The sequence below is a fragment of the Equus przewalskii genome, chromosome 17, assembly GCF_037783145.1.
Source record: "Equus przewalskii isolate Varuska chromosome 17, EquPr2, whole genome shotgun sequence".
Classification (NCBI taxonomy): domain Eukaryota; kingdom Metazoa; phylum Chordata; class Mammalia; order Perissodactyla; family Equidae; genus Equus; species Equus przewalskii.
Window position 1 is genome coordinate 20,123,768 of NC_091847.1, and position 20,087 is coordinate 20,143,854.

Consider the following 20,087-nt stretch of genomic DNA (forward strand, 5'->3'; position numbering starts at 1 on the left):
GTGTCAGTGCTATCAATATTCTCTTATATGTTTCAACATTGACTTCAACATTAGTTTTTTCTTGTGTTTGTGAGCTAGACGGTGCAAGAAGAGTTGCTCTAAAGGAGGAGGAGAAGCAGATTTAAGAAAATAGTGGTGTCAGGGAGGAGGAAATTTCCTCTTCTATCCTTCTTGTCTTCTTATGGCTGGACTAATAATGAAATTGACACAGGACCAGATTAACAGGAAAAAATCTAATTTAGTACGTATGTATTGGAGATCATAAAAATGATGCCCAGAGAATGAACAAACCAGACATTATATATATCTTTTGCATAAAGAAATAATAAATTTGTGAGGAATGAAAGGACAAAGAAACTTAGGTTGGAGGTACATAATTAGTGAGAAATTTAAATAGAGTTTAGGCTGAGGTAGTAAATTAGCACAGTCTGCTTATATGGGCTTTTCGGCCCTGAATCCCCTAGTTCTGGTGATAAGGATGCAGGGAGAGCTCCTTTCACAGGGGAGACTTATTTCCTGCTTTTAGGAGGAACAGAGAGAGGAGGGTCAGAATGTTCTTTGTACTTCTCAAGTAACTTTAATTCAAAATGATCAGTATGTTCTTGTGGGATATTTTGGGATGGCCTTCCCTGGGACCCAACAGATGTGTGTATTGGAAATCGTTAAGGGACTATAACATTGTCAGTTAGGAATTGATGTCATCATTGGAAATTGACATCAACAGTTGAAAATGGTGCTGTTCTCATAAGACTATGGATCCTCTATAAGAATCACTCTACTCTAGTTTTTAGAAACCTGGCAAAGATTTGTTGAGGTGTGTTATCTCTCCTTGGCTAAGCTTATTCAGCACCTTCACCCCATGACAATGGCATACATTTCTAAAGCAGATGGAGGATTAAGGTGTATCTGTGGTCACAGAACAAAGTGATGCAAATGACCCGTAAGGTGATGTGTTGTGCTAATTTTTGTGTCATTTGATCACCTTGGGTGATGACTTCACCTATGGTTCTGCAAAATTATTATAAACAACTATAGAGTGGGTATGACTGTTACTTTTCCAGTGATGTACCCAAAAGGGCAGAATGAAGATTTCTTTTTTAACATTTGTGAGAATGCCTGTTTTAGTTTCATTCTTGTCATTTACCTAGTTCTTCATAAGCTCACCTTGTGTTTGCGCGCTAATGCGTTTAGATCACGTTATTTTTGTGTGAATGATTTTAAGAAGTTTCTGATTTTTCTTGTCTTTCAGACTGTAGCTTTTATTCCCATAGACATCTCTTTATGACCTTCAGATTTCTGAGCGATATTCCTCTTCCCTAGCTGACAGAGGTCATGTCTGTATGGCTGTTAATATCTAGTGCCCTGATATAACAAATATCAGATCTGTAGTAAGTTATATTTTGAATTTTAATAAAAATTTGCTATGCTCAAACATATGATTTTTAAAGGCCCAGATCCTTTGAAGACTTCCTGAAATTCATTCTTACCTCTGAAAAAATAAGTGATTATTTCTAGAAATTATAAGACATCTGACAGTTCAAGACTGTTAGTCCAGGGGACATGAGCCATTCAACTTTCTCTAAGAACTGTACCTAATCATTAATTAATGTTTACTTGTTTTATTAAAATATCTATTTAGCATTTCATTTTCCATGTTGTGTTATACTGTTTTCCTCCTTGGGACCTTAGAGATCCTCCAACAATGTACCTGTTGGTACATTCTAAGTGTAGAATTGGCAATGGTCTGCAAAGTGTGTGTTAGAAAATGTGTAATGTTGATAGGGCGAATAGTAGATGTTAGGTGTCTAAGAAAGTCTGTAGGAATGGAATTTTGCAATGTTTTGTGGGAGCCTCATTGAAATCAATTTTTTTGCGTGTGTTTGAGGTTACTGGCTTTCCCAGCCCAATTCTTTTTTAGTTCATTATAATTTTATTAGAACAGAATATACCCTGCTGTACCTATTAACGTCATTCATTCAACATTTACCATGCACCTACTGGGTCTGAGTGTTGGGCTACAAGCTAGGCATACAAAATGAAGAAAATACAGCCCTGACTTCAAGAAACAAACTTTTGGTCAAACACTGCAGAGGCCACAGGAATATTATCGTGGTTTTTGAAAATGCATTCCTTTAACAACCTAGTATCCCAAGTAAATAATTGAATTCATGCCAAGAATAAAAGGGCAGACATGTGACATTATGAAACACTGATCTCAGCCATCTTCTTAGCTGCCCTGATGGGCCACTGCTAACCTTCAGTGGGTACTTTGCTGGTCACTGTCGGCTCATTTGCTTTCTTCTGAAGCCTGTGTATCTCCATGAAGTGTGGAGTCACTTCAGGCAGGGTTCATCAAGGACAGTAGGCAAACAAATAAATGGTTTTTCATTCTCACATTTCACCAATGGGCCTTTTCCTTCTCCAGACCCACAGTTTTCTGCCCTTGTAACTGAGAGTGAAAGGTTTAGGCATACTTTCCAGAGTGGAATGGTTTCAAAAAATTATTATATAGTAAGTAGTTTTAATAAACTGTGGGTAGTGGTAATATCATTTCATAGAAGAGATCCATCCTATTGCTATTTAATTAAAATCTTTCTGCTGATGGAAAGTTCTCTCTCTGGTGTTTTCTTTAATGCATTCATGATGCATCTGTCTGGGCTCCCTTGCTAGAGATATCTTTCATTATAATCCACTTATCTAAGTTTGTAATTAAACTTCTAAATGTAAAATTTCTAGTGGCAAATTGCCAGAGTACCCAGTGAACTTGTCTTTTTTCTCTGAGAAAAATCTCTCTGAAAATTTTGGTTTTGAGTTTGGTCATTTGATCATTTTGGTCATTTGACACATATGTACACACACGTATTAATAGTTTAATACAGTACATGAAGATAAAGAGTGACTTTTTATTTAGTCTCATCAATTTATGCCTGTTTCTGTGAAATTAAAGATTGTATTGCATTTTTTTAAGGTAGGAAAATGGTAAATGAAATATAGTTTAAGACAACTGCATTCAGGCTTTGTTGATCTATTTAAAACATCTAGCGGTAGTGAAAAAAAAACCTTGGAGATGATAGTAGAAGGAAAATAATCTGTTCTCCATTGCTCAAGCATGTTCTTACAACTTTCCTTGTGGTTTACATAATAAGAGAAAAATCTAAAAACGCTTTTTGCGTTACAACTTTATCTGTAATGTCCTCTTTTAGATATCACTTCATTCTTTTGGGAAGAATGAGAGGACAGGGGATGAGAGTAAATTCTATCAAATCTTCTGAAAGTAATGAGCAACTTCTTAAAGGTCAATACGCAACCACAATAACTGAAAACTTATAAAAGATAATGGAAGAGATTGCTAGAAAATTTTATAGGCTTATAAACATGTTATTATTTTATGTCAGCTATGGACACATTTTTCAATAACTTCCTTTGCAACAGTAGATGCATAATTAATCAAGAGAACACAAAGCTATATTTACAGTTTAACTAGATAATTTTCCTGACATTAAATATTTAGAATCTTACATTGCAGAAAATATTAATGAGTAATTAAGTATTTTTTAATTTTAAAGGTCAATAGCATTTGAGAACAGGATTTCATCTTGTTCACACATTCTAGTTATACTGAATTCTCATAAAAGTTCTTCAGAGTAATGGTTAAATATAAGACCACAGAAAAATCACTCTCTGTCTCCACTCATATATATATAGCATATATATAATATAAATATATATATATATTTATTTTAAAAATTTGGTAGAAAGAGATTGTCAAATTATTTCCTACGCCTTTAAGCAGAGTGGACTATAGACCAACACCATTAGGTGCCTCTTTCACTTCTTAAAATATCTACAGAAGTTTTTGTACTAACTTTATTACTTTTTCTAGAATGTAGTGCTTTTTAATTGAGTGAATTTTCTTTTTAAAATTAGCCTAAGCTCTTCCAACCAGATTATATAGATTTTCTTTTTTCTTTAGTGACTATGTTATGTTTTTTTCATCTTATTACCATTACGTACTTTAACTTTCATTTTCTCCTACTTTAAAAAAGACAGTCCTCCATTTGAGGATTTCAAAAATATAGACATTATAGAACTTTTTCTATTCTTCTGATCTTTTGGGGGTGGTGGAGGGGGATGTTTGTAATTTATTTATAAGGTGGGAGGAAGTTTTTGGCTATTTACCATAGCCAAAATGATTCTCAGGGTTTTACAACTCCTGGATTAACTTTACTGAGCACAGAGAATTCAGAAACTCAAACTAAAAGAAATTCATAACATTGTAAAGTTTACTATGGTCCTCTGCAAAATCTAACTTAAATGCTATTTAAGAGATAACCTATTGCTGTTCTTAATTTAAATAATTTCCATTTGTCTGTAAACTAAACACATTATAGTAAATATTAAATTAAAAATGACAAATACGCATTTTAATCAGTGATTTTCTTTTTCCTCCTAATTGCAAGAATTAGGGTCCTGACAGCCTCTTTTATTGAAGCAGAACAGCGTTCAGTAGTGATAGTATTTGTTGAATAATAATGCGAGGGAGGTCCTAAGATGAAAAGCAGGAAATTACACATTTTAGAAACTATTGCTTTTAGATAAATTTTGTTTTCCTCGATTCCGTAATTTTATTCCTTCCCCATTAGAGGTCTAAACTTTATGTTTAGGAGCCTTTTTGTGCTTTAAAAAAAGTAAATGATAATTTGTTCATCTAAAAAATATAGAAAAGACATGTGATTCTTTTTAAAATGAGAATGAACACTTTTATTCCTATCTTAAATTGCAGCAGATAGTTCTCTGGGTTGGATAAGACCCCGTTACCTGTGTGTTTGGACTAGTATGTTCCAAACCTGGGGATTTTAGAATGATTTTTAATATGTTTTGAGATATTTAATTTTCCAAGTAGATGAGCTTTTCTATCCATCTGTTTCTTATTGTATGCTAAAGCCTCTTCATCAATATTATGGTCCATAGTGGCAGCCACTATGGAGGATCCTCAAAATTGAAAGTAGAACTACCATACAATCCAGAAGTTCCACTTCTGGGTATTTATCTGAAGAAAATGAAAATGATTCAAAGAAGTGTATGCTACCCTGTTTATTGAAGAGGTGTTATGCTCTCTGTAGCATTATTACAATAGCCAAGATATAGAAGAAACCTAAGTGTCCATCGATAGATGAAGGGATAAAGAAAATGTTGTATATGTACATATACACAGTAGAATATTATTCAGCCATAAAAAAGAAGGTAATCTTGCCATTTGTGGCCCTTGAGGGCATTCTGCCTAGTGAAATAAGTCAGACAGAGAAAGACAAATACTGTATGATCTCACTTGTATGTGAAATCTAAAAAACAAAACAAATAAACAAAACAGAAACAGACTCATAGATACAGGAGACAAACTGGTGGTTACCATCGGGGGAGGAGTTGGGGGGTGGGAGAAGTAGGTGAAAGGGATTAAGAAGTACGCACTTCCAGTTATAAAAGTAATCAGTCATGGGGATGTAATGTATTGCATAGGGAATATAGTCAATCATGTTGTAATAACTTTCTATGGTGACAGATGGTGACTAGATTTATCATGGTGATCATTTCGTAATGTATATAAATATCGAATCACTATGATGTACGCTTGAGCTAATAGGATGTTGTATGTCAATTATACTTCCAAAAAAAAAAAAAACCCTCTTGTGAGAGATGCCCTCCCTATGCCCAGAGGAAAGGAGCATCCATATCTCCAAAGATGAAACAGAGGGACTCCGAGAATCAGAACAAACAGGCCTTGCTAAGTTTCTCCCAGTTTACTACATTTACCTCATACTCCTTGACCTGTCATATTTCTACATGACTGCCCACTCTTCATCAAACTTAGCATAAACATACTCAGGTTTAACTGTTTCTTTCAGTCTTCATTTCCTTCTGAAGTCTCCCATGTTATGAAATTTAAATAAATTTGTATACTTTTCTCCTGTTAAAAAAATTATGGTCCAAGATCAAGAAAACTTAACTAGAAAAAAAATTTACAAATGTAGACTCAATAATCCATTCATTCATTTAGCAAATATTTATTCAATATCTACTGTTTTCCGGGTGCTGGGCACTTAGTGAACAGGGTAAAGTATTTGGATGATGCTAGAGAGGATGAAAATAAACAAACTGATGTACACTCTCTTGTCAGGTATTGATCTTTTCCAAGTGTTACAAACAAACAAACAAGAAACAAGTGACGGGGGTTAGAGTGATTGCAGCTGTGCTGAACAGATGGTGGTCTTGGAAAGGGCTTTGAGAATAATGAAGTGAGGAAGCAAGCCACGTGGATACCTAAGGATCAGCGAGGGAAGGGCCTTGAGGAGGGGTATCCCTGAATAAGAAGGAGGCTTGAACAAGTGTCTGGGCTCAAAGAATGAAGAGAGAGTAGTGAGGAGGGGAAGCAAAAGTCCAACCAACAGGATCTTTAGATTTTATTCTGCGATGCAAAGCCATGGGAGGATTTTAAGGAGGGAAGCATATTTTTATTTCCTAAGATTGTGCTGGATTTTGTGTGGAGAATGCATAGAAAACAACAAAGAAGTAAAGCAGGAAAACCAGTTAGGAGGCTGTTATAGTAGCTTAGGTGAGAAATGATGGTAGCTTGCACTAGGAAGTTAGTGACAAAGGAGATGGGACATGGCTCGATACTGGATAGATTATGAAGATATTGCCAGCTAGGTTTGCTGATGGATTGATTTTCAGATGTGAGAAAAAGGATTTCAGGATGACTCCTGGGCTTCTGGTCTGGGGCAGTGTGATGCTGTTACTGAGATGCGGACGCTGAGGAGAGAACTGAGCTGCATAGAGGAATCTTGAGCTCAGTTATGTGCGTTATGTGTGACTTGCCTGTCAGACATCTAAGTGGAGATATTCACTGATCCATTGGATGTATGATTTCAGGGAAGAAGTCAGGACTGGAGATATGGGAATGGATGTGGAGAAATGAGAATCATGAAGCATGGTAATTAAAGCTGGGGGACTAGACAATTTCACTGGGGGAGGAGTGAGTAAAGCTAGAGAAGAAAAGGATTCTGAGGACAGGGCTGGAGATATATTAATCCATAGGTCAAAATGAGAAGAAATCATAGAAAATGTGACTGAGAAGAAGTAGCCAGTGAGAAGTTAGAAAATGAAGAGATATGGTGTCTCTGTCCCAAGTGAAAAAAGTGATTAAGAAGAAGGGCGTGGTGGAAGATTTGACCAACAACCCAGGAATGTGAAGGGGTATTGAGGACATGATTCTCTTGAGGTAATAAGGTGATTTTCCATGAGGTGATGACAAAGTGGTTCTAAAATTACAAGAATGTGTCCATAATACCTTCAGAATCAGGGAGGGCTTGGCAACTGCATAGACGGAAGCTACATAAATATGTTCTTATTTTAGGCTGTGTCTATATGAATGGATTGTCCTCGTTGGGGAATCTGAGGCAGGTTACCAGACTAATTACTACCTTTCTTCTTTACAGTTCATCATACAAGAAGTGCCCCTTTCTTCACTGCAAGACGCTTAGGAAAAATGACAACAGATATAGCTGCTTTTCTTTGAATAATGCATGTGTTACCTGAAGAAGCCAATGTGGGGAATAACCCAACCTCATCTGCTTAGAAATAGGCACATCCATATTCTGGTTTACAGAGAGTTTCAGTGTGTTGCTTGAACCATGTGAGAAGTTGTCTTTCAATCTGTAGAAGTCAATAGAAAGAGGCACACTCATATCTGTATGTATATGTAGGTATGCATCTAGGGACGTCGACACTGTAGGAGTTAGAGTTGCTTTCAGCTCATGTAACAAAACACACAAAAAAGTAGCTTAAAACAAAGGGGTTTATTTTTCTCACAAAGCAGAACATCCAGAAGTTGACCAACAAGGACTGTTGCTGCAATTCCACGATGGCATCTGTCTCGGGCTTCTTCTGCATCTCCACTCCATCATTCTTAGTGGGTGGTGTTTATCCCCATGGTCTCAAGATACCTCTGGCACCTCCAGGCATTGCATCTGTGTTCCAGGCAGGAATAATAAGAAAGGAGGCAATGGCAAAGGACCACACTATCACTTTCGTCTTTGGGGTTTTATATTTTTATTGGAAAAGGGAAGTCCCCCCTCATCCTGATACTTGTGCCTTCAGATCATTGGCCAGATTTGTGTCATGTGGCCACCCTTATTGCAAGGAAGTCTAGGAATATGTTTTTTCTTTTTTAACCAGGCAGGTGGACATTCTTAAAAAGTTACAGTTCTAGAAGAAAGAGAGAATATAGCAGTGTCTGCCACAGCTAGCAAGTTGTAGTTTTGAAGGTTTCGGCGAACCTGTTTCAAGTCCTCTTTCTATTATATGCTGTAGCAAGATTTTGCTCAGAGACATGTAAAATATTTGTATGCACTTTGGGCAAAGTTTTCTGTGACTTCATTTTGTGATTCAAACCTATTGCAATTATTAATATAGTAAACCAAAAACCATGTGATGGACTATTTTTATGGTATGCTTGCAGGCACCCCATGCTTATATTTGACATAATTTAGGATTCCTCAGAGCTAGGTGCATGGAGGAAGAGGCTGGAGGTTAAAAGCCTTGAGGAAGTTGCTAAACATCATACCATTGTGAGTCCAGAGGTTACTCTCTCATAAAATAGAGATGATAATACCTGTTTTCTCCTTCACAGGGTCAGTGTGAATCTTTAATGGTACAGAGTGCTTCTAGCTCTTCAGAACTATGCCACAAAGTCACAAGACTGGGAGGTTGAAAAATCATCTCCCCTCCCTTTGCCATAGGACAGAATTGCAGTCAAACCATTTCTTAAATTTTGCTGGAATATGGTTTTCTCTGAGTTTTGGGAGAATAATGACAATAGTAACAATGGCAACCCTTCAGTGAGTGCTCACTCTCTGACAGTGCTCATGTAATACTTTCCATCCATTATTTCATCCCTTCCTTACTCCCTAAGGGTTATGGGGTGACTGTCCCCATTTTGTAGATGAGGATCCTGAGCCTCTGAGTCCGGGTGACCTGCCGTGATCACCACGTGTGATGCAATGAACAGATTGGGCTTTGGTGACAGGTGACAGGCCTGTTTTGTAATCCGGTTTGATGTTTTCTGGCTGAGGTGACCTTGGAATAATTATTTAACATCCTGAGTGATCAGTATCTTTTACGTCTGAAAAATAGGAACAATTGCTCAGACTATTATGTGAGGGTTAAGTGGATGATATGTAAATTGCCTTGCCCAAGCTGCTGAGAGACCCTACTGGAGCTGTAAAGGATCTGCATTTTCAGGAATGTGAAAAGTCTTTGCTTGTGTTGATATTGGGTTACAGTGCTAGTCTCGTTCCAGAGGAAGCCCATTGAGATTGCTTGCAAACAACTTACTACGTCTGTGACCTTGGGCTTGTCACTTAACTCTCCAGGCCTCAGTTTCCTCATCTCTAAAATGGGGGAAAATACTTCATAGGGCTGTGGTGAAAGTTAATGAAATACTTAGGTCAATATTTTATATTGACAGACTTTGAAAGATAAAATGGGATGCACAATATTGCAATCCGAAATTAGGCAGATAGCTGAGAAAAAGCAAATGCTTCCATGGTTTCCCCAGCAGTGTTTAGTTAATAGTCACTTGCAACAGGCAACTGGTTGGAGTTGCCATCCCGGCAATTGAGTAGGTCCTGACAGTGGACATCCTCTCCTCCAGCCCCTGTTACCTGGCCATCTTTACTGAGCCGTTGTCCCTGCACAGTCGCCATGAGATGGCACTATGGGGATGTGCATGGCCAAGTTTGCTTTTCTCCCACTCATTGTTGTTCTTTCAGGCTGAAAGCAAATTGGAACGGTTTTTATTTTATTTTACTTTTTTAGGTTTTGTGCCCTTTAAATATTCAAGGACTTCACCGATAAGAATACATTAAGGAAAATTCAATGCATATGAAGTGTAAGGCACATTTTTCATAGCTTGAATGGCCTTTAAATGATGAGAAAACTGAGGCTAACAGGAGAAACCGTGTTTTTTATTTCTCTTAGTATTCATCAGTTGAGAGCTAGCCTGGTAAATACATTTTGAATCCTAAGGTATATAGTAAATAAGTTGATTTGGAATCTCAGCAACCTTTATGATATAAATTATTCATGCTGTTGTGGGTAGCACATGTTTCCTGCATAATATGTATGTATATTTTATCATAGTTGCAACATTTTTCCATTTGTGTTATACAAACAGAGGAGTGGACTCTCTAATTGTTTCTTGTTTCCTTGAATTTTGTTTATAGTGAACTCTTGTGTGGCTTCTCAAGTAATGGACACAAGAATGACTCCCGGTGTCTTCCAAGGGATAATCTAGTGAGTTTCAGGCATTTGGAGGAAAGAGATGCAACGTAGTGTAGTGGAGTGAGACAGCCCTATGTTCACATTCCATCCTGCGCTTTCCATCCCTCAGCAGAGATTCTCATTTTATGTACGTATGTGACACATGCAGCATGGCAAATGGTGGAAGCTTCATCAAATCTAGTTTCCCATCCTCTGTCCCCAAGATTCTTGGGAAAAGGGAAGTAATGAGGTAAGAGTTATGGGTAATACAGGTACTAAAAATGTGGGAGGGGTTTCAGGAACAAGATTACTGTGGCTTTCTAAATTGAGATGCTTTTGTTCATTCTCTAAGATCTGTATTTCAGATTTTTTTGGCAAGATCAGTCTTAGGTTTCCACTGACACTCTCCGTGTTAGTCAGTGATAGCTGGGAGAGGTGGTGACTGCAAGCATCCAGTAGGTTCCCCAAGCCATTCTTCCCCAGGATCTTCTACTGAATGGTGGCTTAGGTGAACACAAAAAGAGCCTTAAAGACGTTGGGTCCCTTGCAGACTCAGTACGGGACTCTGGCCTGGTGAGGGAGCCTAAGAGGAGACCAGAGCTCAGAGCAGCCTGTGTTTAGGTAATTTTAATGGGTATTATTATTATTTTTTTGCAATTAAAATCCAAAAATTGATGCAGAATTGAAAATATTTATATATGAATTCTTGGCCAATCGTTCCAGCTCACATGTGGTCTCACTGGGACTCCTAATTCTTTTAACTCTCTTTTTGGTTCCCAGCTGTAGCCATTTACAGTGTAGCTAATATGCTTTTGGTCCTCCTTCTCTTTAGGTTGCATTTTAATGACTTGAATATGTTTTTAGATATCCTGGATGTATGTCTTCCACTAATGAGAATGGACAAAGTCAAATATACCCTGGTGATTTGCTTTCGTAGAAGAGGTAGCCTCAGCAGAGAGCTAGTCCTACTAGTTAATAACTTTATTATTAATAATAATAATGATAATAGCTTAAGATCAACTACCCTAAAACATAAATCATTGTTTTTATAAAAAATTCTCTTACATTGCAATGACTTAAAGCCATCATTATACCGAAGGCCAGTTCAAGGCTTTCCCAGGGATATGTTTTTCAACTAATTTGCTTTGTAGGATTCACTAGAAAGTTACATTTATATTTTATGGGGGTAATATTTAGATTCTTTTCAGCTGTCTCAATGGAATTATTAGCAATGGTGTCTTCTGAAAAATGTCCAGACTAAAGTCTTTGTATCAAATCTATGTTATGAAGAATTAACCACCCATTTGTGTGTGTGTGTGTGTGTGTGTGTGTGTGTGTGTCTGTGTGCATGTGTGCCTCGAGAAATTTCTGTGTTGGTTTCTGAGGAAAATAATGGCCTGGCTTCAGTCTACCTTTCAGCAGAAGTGGAGCGACTATGCATCGAGACAAAAGACTTAGGAAGACTTTAAAATATCCTGATACAATTTCTAAACCATTTGCTGTTGTGTTGCTTCCTAAAGAATGTGGATTTGGGTCTGAAAAATGTCTCACAGCCAGAACAATTTGGATTATGTGATAATATACTAAGTTAAAAATACTTTTATTTGAGGAGGGGCTACCTCCTTCTGATTCACACAGAAATACCATATGAGCCAGTGATGGCCTTACAATAAACTAATTTAATAGCCATGTTGCCCAACCTTTAGTAAAAGCACAGTCCTGGTAAATCATATTCGGAGATGTTTGCTACAAGAAAATGTGGCCAGTTCAGTTCTCTAGGCCAGAGGTTTTTGTGCTGTGTCCAGTAATACCTCAAAGATCCCAGGAAAAAGAAGACAAACAGTCAAGCAAGAAAGCCCTATTTTAGTTCAGCTGGAACATTCCATTTTTATGCTTCTCAATATTGGTGTGCAATACAGAAATTTGAAGAAAAGCTTTTGTTTGCTTATCCACTTATTCTCTTCGTCCCTGGATCCAGACAGGCCATCAGAGAGCAGTATACTTGAACTCTGTTGCCTGACTCCTTGTAGAATCATTTTTTACTGATTTGTACTTTGCTACTGTACCCTTGGAGTGTTCTAGGAGGGCCCCGAGTCTCCACTGTATACACAGCTTGCCAATGGCGGTTTTATTTGATGAAGTGATGTGTTCAGCACATTGCTCAGCACGTTGTCCGTATTTATGAGGACTCTTGGGGTAAATTCCATCAGTGCTTGGGAGCAGGGCAATGGCTTCCCTTAAAACAATAAGAAAAAAGAAAGATTATATAACTTTCCCCTTCGTACATGAGGGCTATAGTAGTTGCCACTTTTCTTTGGTCGCTAGGAAGCTCACCGTCAGATTTGCTCTCCACTTCTAGCAATTTTGTGGGTAAATATTTAGGGGCAATAGCTTCTTCCCTTGATATCCTTTTACTTTTTAATCCTTTTATCCCCCCTACCTTTGTCTCAATAGATTTTCCTAATATGTGTATTGTGACAAGTTATCTCAGCTCTCCTTTACTCCAGATAGATTTTCTTGTTATCTTTTGGAAAAGGCTCCCTGGATATCTTGTAGGCACATCAGACTTAATAGTCTTTAAAGGAAATTCTTTTTGTTTTCCTTTTCTTCTGCTTTCTTTCTTTTTTTTGTGGGGAAGATTGGTCCTGAGCTAACATCTGTGTCAATCTTCCTCTATTTTATGTGTGACACCACCACAGCATGGCTTGATGAGCAGTGCTAGCTCCACGCCTGGGATCCAAACCCATGAACCTGGGGCCACTGAAACAGAGGGCATGAACTTAACCACTAAGTTCAGGAGACCATGCCCCTTTGTCTTCCTTTTCAAACCTGCCCCTCTTCTCATTTCTTCTCTTTGGTAAAGGGATCCCGTGGGTTCAGTCATCTGTTTGCAGTCTTGTTGTCTTTTTTATCTTCTCTCTCATGCATCCCATCCAATTGTTAACCAAATCCTTTATATACATCCTCTGCATTACCTTTCAAATCTCCCCTGATCATTGATTCATTCATCAATACTTGCCTGGACTATTTCACCAGTTTCCTAACTGATCTCAATTTCTCTGGTATCATCCACCAGTAATTCTTATGCACACTGGTGTCATTTAAAAGTCATTTGCCCTCCTTTGATTCCTATTGTTATTATTTGCAGAATGAAGCCCAGGTCCCTCACATGACATTCAAGGCTCTTTATAATTTGCTCCCCAACCTATGTTCTAAATTTCATCTCCATCCCTTCCTCCCTTCCCTTTGTGTCCTTCATAGCAGCCATGGGTCCACTCACCAGTTCACAAACACAAATGCATCAGCATCTCATTCTCTCAGCCTGAAATGCCCTTCCTGGCTCCTTCAAGCCCTTGTTTCCCTAAGGTTCTTCTCAGTTATTACTTTGTGTGAGATTTCCCTCTCTTTTTTCTCACCACAGAAGAACTAATTGCCTCTTCCTCAATCTTTCCATCTCACTTTTTTAATACTACCCTTAGAGTATTCCTTGCCTTATTTTGGGCTTTGCTGTGTAGGCATATCTTTCTCACAAATCATGAGCTCCTCAAGGAGTTTGGCTGAGAAGAAGGAGGGACTATACCAAGTATCTGCCAACCCTGTTCTTGAAAACAAAAGTCAATTGACTGGGAGTTTGTGGAGTCCCTAGAATTGATAATACCTTCAATGGGTAAGGATTGAAAACATGGCTAATTAACTGCTGATGTTAAAAAGTTAATATTGCATGTACTTCCTTTATGGTAATAGAAAATTTGTAATGCCATCATGAGAAAGGTTCTAGCAGTCAAAGAGAGTTTTTATAATTTCTGTAAAGAAGAAACTTATCTGATTTTCTTTTTTCTTTTAGGAATAGGCAAGTCAAGAGATTGAAAATCTGAAGAATGTTTCCAAAGGATAATCTGGCTGTCACTCACTGGGTATGGAGGAGCATGAGGAAGCTATTTCTACTGCTTTCTCTCTTGCTGTCCCATGCAGCTCATTTGGAAGGCAAAAAGGATAATCAGTTCATCTGGAAACCAGGTAGGAATGTCGTGACTGTTCCTTTGTCACATTTTCATTAATGAGAAGAATATTCTTTCCATCCTTGTTCTTCTTCTTTGTGGAGTAGTGGGAATATCCAGAGAGAAAAAATAGACTCTTCTTCTTTATACTATAACTCACATTTGATTTTTATTCCTGCATGATTGTCATCTCCATTCGTGATGCTTGTTATCCTTCTGGATTTTCATGTTGTTGTCAATTAAAGTTATGATTTCCATAGTTACATCTGCTTCTCCTTCATCAAATGTATCACCACTGTACAGCACATTTGTAGCAAAAACGACATCTGAATTTAGCTGATATCCAGTTAAAAATGCTTTGGACCAGTTCTGAAGTCTCTTTCTTTTGGGGTATGAACTAGTTAGCTATTTATTATTGAATACTTTTTAGCATAGATCTTGTATATCTAATTTTGGGAGCATGAAAAATTATCCTAACAACTTGACTCATTAGTTCTGACTATAAAGTCGCCTTAATGAGTTTTAAGATCCTTAGCAACCTTGTAAATAAGTATATGAGTAAGTTGAATTGAGATTTTGAGGCTTGTATATAGCTTATGTTCTTCTCTAAATATTTCATTAATTTGGCTGTGGAAAAGATATGTTAAATTTAATTTTAGAGGCTAATACTTTATTAACTGAGATTATGAGCCCCAAATATCTTGGCTCTTTGTATCACTGATATTTTTCTTTGTTCTAGATTTTAATTTTCTTAAAGTTTCACTATCAGATCATTTAAAATATTTATTACTGTTTCAAGAGTCCATTCTTGAAAATACAGAAAAATTAAACACTTAGTATCTTGGAATGAGAAAATGTGATGTTGTGGAAGATCTATGGTTCTCAAAGAGTTTTCATTTAGTCTTATCATCTGTAAATTAAATAGACTGCAAAAGTATTGTGTCAGCATGGAAATATGTATAAAAGTGATATTTGTAATATTTAAATGACTTTGAAAAAATGAAAGTGAATTATGCTTTAAAGTGTATTAAGTAAAAAACCCAGTGCCATTAGAGATACAGTCTGGAGGAAATTTAATTGCATTAAAGCCCCTATAAATTAATTCAATTGGAGCTCTAATACCATATTAGTGATTTGCATTTTTTACCTCACAGTAGTTTTAGGAAGCTCTGAAAATAGTTCTAAAATTTAATATTGCATTTCTGTGAATGGGGCTATTTGGTTTCAATCACAAAAGACTAAACATTTTCTCAAATCTCAGTAAGCACATTTATATGACTGTACGCCTGTCGAGTTGTCAAAAAGTGCAATTAAAATGGAAAGTAGCAAATCTGAAACACAAATGAGATGTGTTAAGAAAATGGGTCTATTTTGAAGCAAATTTTAAAAATGTCCGCTTTTCTAAATGTAGGTCATTGGAACAAGATGGCACAGACCCACTCCACAGTGGATGAACACCTTGATAACTGTCAAACTGAAGTTTCAGAGTGAAAATCCTTCTTATCAGACACATTGCATTGTTCAAAATGAATGTCTGCGTCGTCACTCTCTTTTTCCCTGGTTTTCATTTCTTCTTTTCCTTCTTAATATGCCCTAGAAAAGGGTAATGTTAGATATTTTTCCTCTTTGGTCTCACTTATAAAATTTATTGCTTGCATATGACTAGACACTTTAGAAGTAGAAAAAATTTAAAAGTTACAAAATTAAAAGAAAAAGTCCAGCCGATGTATTCTGTTCTCCAATCTCTTATGTATCCTTCAGAAATTTCCTTACGCATATAAATGCATCTCTATGCGTATTTATATATATAAATCACACAAAACACACACTCACACACACAAAGTATTGCTGTTAATAATTAGAGTTCTGCCAAAGAATAAATGGTACACACAAGGGAGGTAATTGAGAAGAGTTTAATAGAAAAACTATTTATGAAAGTGGGAAAGTGTGAGCAGGGTTTAAGAACAGCTACAAGGAATTATGGATTGTCCTGAGCTAGTATCAATCTTTATGACTTCTGGGTCTGCAGGGGAAACAAAAGGAAGTGGGTTCTGGAATCTGGAGAGAAAACTTTATGGAGAGGATGCCTGACAGATGCTGTGGCCTTTAGAGGGATATAACCAACCTGCAGTGAAAAGTAGGAAGGGGGCCAGGAGACTGAACAGCCCTTGCTCCCACATCCCTGCCAGGGCTCCCCTTGGCTGAATCCAACCAGAAGCCACAAGGCAAGGGAGCTCATTGATGTATCCGTACAGAGTGGCCTGCTGGGCAGGGAGCAAAGTGGAGAATGTGGATCTGAAAATGACTAATTCATACATACATATACGTTCATATATACACACACTTTGCTTCGTACAGTCAGAATCATGCTTTTATCGTATAGCAATGTCTTGATGAACATGACATATTAGTGCACATGGATCAATTTCATCTTTTAATGGTTGTATAGTATTTGTTTTTTATTTTTATTCAATAATTTATTTAACCAGTGCCTTTTTGCTCTATGTTTCTTCTCCTGTTGCTTGGCATTTCAGTGGTTTTTAGTTTTTTGCTACTGTAAATAATGCTGACATGAACGCAACATTATTTTAAAGGTAAGCAATAAGTCAATTTGAGGAGTCCTATGCTCTAGAGCAATTCTGGGTCATCACTTTCAAAGACAACCTCAACATCTTAGAATCTGTTACCTGCTTATGTATGAATTTATTATATTTAATTTGGATTTTTTAAGAAACTGTATTGCAGTTGAAATTAGCTGTATTTTTGATGTATGTTATCAGATCCAATACCTCAGGTCCAGTGTAATCTGGAATTTGAATGGATTTCCATGGAGACCCAGATAAATATACTTTTTTTTTAGAAACCTAGAAACCATTCTCTGGCTTTAGATTTTAGTGTCAACCACTTAAGTGTCAACACTTTGCTGGTGTCTGTTGTTTTTCCCCTGAGTCCATAGATTAGATATTAGTCAACCTCATCCAAATTAGAGGCATTTACGAGTGAGTGCTGGCTTTGGAAAAACAATGGCTTGATGAATACTAAGTGAATGATATATTATGTTGCTAGGGATTTGTGTACTGAGTGAGAGTCTGGTGAACTGTAGACTGTGGGGTCACTGATCTGACAAGGCTGTTGAATGCCTGTCATCGTTGTGATGAGATCCTCTGATCTATATTTACTGTCAGGCAATCTGTCATTCATGCCAAGAAAGAAGGATCATGTCAGCAAGAGTATCAGATAAGGAGTGATGTTGCTAGTTGTTTTAAGTAGATATGTAACTATTCATGTCTGCATGGTTTGTAGAGATGAACAGAGCATGGTCTCTAGCCACAGTAGCCAGTGGTCTCTTAAAAATATTCCTCACTTTTTGGTTCTAAGAGGTTCATTCATTCCACTAAGACTTGTCTAGTCCTTGCTATATTTCAGACATTGTTATAAGCATGTGAGATAAGTTCAGATTAAAAGAGACAAATCCACGGTCCTCATGAACAGGGTAATAAACATGATCAAGAAGTTAAATACAGAGTATGTCAGATGATGGTAAGTGCTCAGGAGGAAGGATAAAACAAGGAAAAGGGATATACAGTGATAGATGAGAGACTGAAACTTTAAGTAGGTGGGCTAGAGGATGCCTCACTGAGGAAGGGCATTTGAGTAAAGACCTGAAAGAAGTGGGAGAGCCAGGCATGGGGATATTGAAGTGAAGAATATTCCAGATGGAGGAAACAAGGACAAAAGGCCCTGAAGCAGGAGCGTGTGTGGCATGTTTGAGGACCAGAGAGGAGGCCAGCCTGCTGGAACAGAATGAAACATCAAGGACAGTGATTGCAGATCGAGTCAGAGAGGTAAGGGTATGTCCTCACAGGTTGAAAAACAATTTTGGCTTTCTCTGGGTGAGATAGAAAGACATTGGGGAGTTTTGGAGAGTAATGACATGATCTGACTTTCTTTTTAATAAGATTTTAGTAGGATCATTGTGAGTGGTCAGTTGAGAATGGTGGAAGCAGACCAGTTAGGAGACTACTGCAGAAATAAAGAGTGTGATGATAATAGCTTGAACCAAGGTCATGGCAGTGAAGGTGGTGAGAAGGGGTTGAATTTTGGATATATTTAAGCCCATAGTTTTCAACTAGGGGTGATTTCCCTCTGCAGGAGACATTTGGTAATGTCTGGAGATATTTCTGGTTGTCACAACTGGGGTGTGCTACTGACATTTATGAATAGAAGCCAGGGATGCTGCTAAGCATCCTCAGATGCACCAGACAGCCCCCTACAACAAAGACTTATCAGGCCCCAAATGTCCCAAATTGTGCCCAGATTGAGAAACCCTGATTTAAGGTAAAGCTGTCATGATTTACTGATGGGGGGTGGGTGGCAGGGGGCAGGGAGGGAAAGGGTGATACTGAGGCTTTGCCCTGAGCAATTATGAGAGTGGAGTTGCCTTCATTTAGTATGTGCTGACTGGAAAGGAGCTGGTGTGGAGCGAATATTAGGAACCTGGGATTGGACATTTTTAAATTTTGGCTTTCTGGAAATTCATGTGGAGAGGTTGACCAGGCAGTCACATATTTGGGTCTAAATTCAGGAGAAAGATCTCTACTAGAGATGTAAATTTGCAAGTCATTAGCAATGAGGTAGAATTTAAATGTGCAGCCTTAGAAATGAAGAAGTGGCCTTGAAATTTGTGATCCTGCATATGTATAGGGTAAGTTTCTAATGTACTTCCTTTGGGCTAAATGACATTTAAAAAACTTATTGTGGTAAAAGATACGTAACATAAACTTTACCATTTTAACCACTTTAAAGTATACAATTCAGTGACATTTAGTATATTCACAGTGTAGTAGCAACATCACCGCTATCTGGTTCCAGAACATTTTCATCACTCCAAATATTGCATTTTGCAAGTGAGTTTATAAAAAGACGGAAAAACAAATTTTGTTGTGAATAACAAGGTCTTAAAGAAAAAAAGTCTTTATTTATCTCTCTGTGAGAGCTTCTTTTAATAGTCTTGTCATCCTAAGAGATCACTCAAGTATGCTAGAACAAGCTAAAGCTTTCTACACAGGCAGACCCACGTTCAAATCCTAAGTATCTAAAGAGGAGTGAGTGATTTAATGTCTCTGAGCCCCATTTATCCCATCCGAAAATGAGGATAGTAAACACTTCACAAGACTGTCTGAAAATTAAGTAAAACAATATATGGAAATACCTAGTGTATAGTGGCTCCTCAATAAATGTTAGTTACTATTTTTATCATTATTATATAAAAATTGATGTTTGAAATATTTATTCTTGTTTTTGTGCTATACCATTTTTCCTTACTTTTCTTCCTCAGACACACAGAAAGGAGGAGATCAGTTTGACAGCTATATATACTTTATTAATAAATGGTCATAAGTAATTTTACTGACTTTTTAGGTCTAAAACTTTCTTTCTATATGGCAGATTCTTGGAAAGTTTTAATTTCAGTACCTCCTTCCCAATGATTAAAAAGGTAAGAATAATGACCTATGTTCTGAGGACAAAGTAGATAAGTTGGAATTAATCTTTTTGGAAGGAAAAAAAAAAGCGATTATGACAATGACATAGTATAATAAAAAAGGATCTTACATAGGTTAATATTTAATTATAGTTTAAATAATAATGTTTTCAGTGTTGAAATACTCTAAGGAAAAATATATTTTTTAAAAATTTAGGAATCTTAGAGAAAAATAAAATGTTCTTAGGAGAGAGCTAATCTTTTGAATATGTGCTAGAAGTCCATGAAAT

The 20,087-nt window shown here is 37.1% G+C and overlaps 1 protein-coding gene across 3 annotated transcripts in view; it reads left to right on the forward strand.

The window, feature by feature from the left end:
• THSD7B (thrombospondin type 1 domain containing 7B) overlaps positions 1 to 20,087 on the forward strand; it is a 795,232-nt gene that overhangs the window by 102,048 nt on the left and 673,097 nt on the right. For all 3 annotated transcript variants that reach the window (XM_070579625.1, XM_070579626.1, XM_070579627.1), the window contains exon 2: positions 14,162 to 14,334. In XM_070579625.1, coding sequence (XP_070435726.1) covers positions 14,196 to 14,334 — 139 coding nt within the window. In that variant the 5' untranslated portion in view covers positions 14,162 to 14,195. The remainder of the gene's footprint in view (positions 1 to 14,161; positions 14,335 to 20,087) is intronic.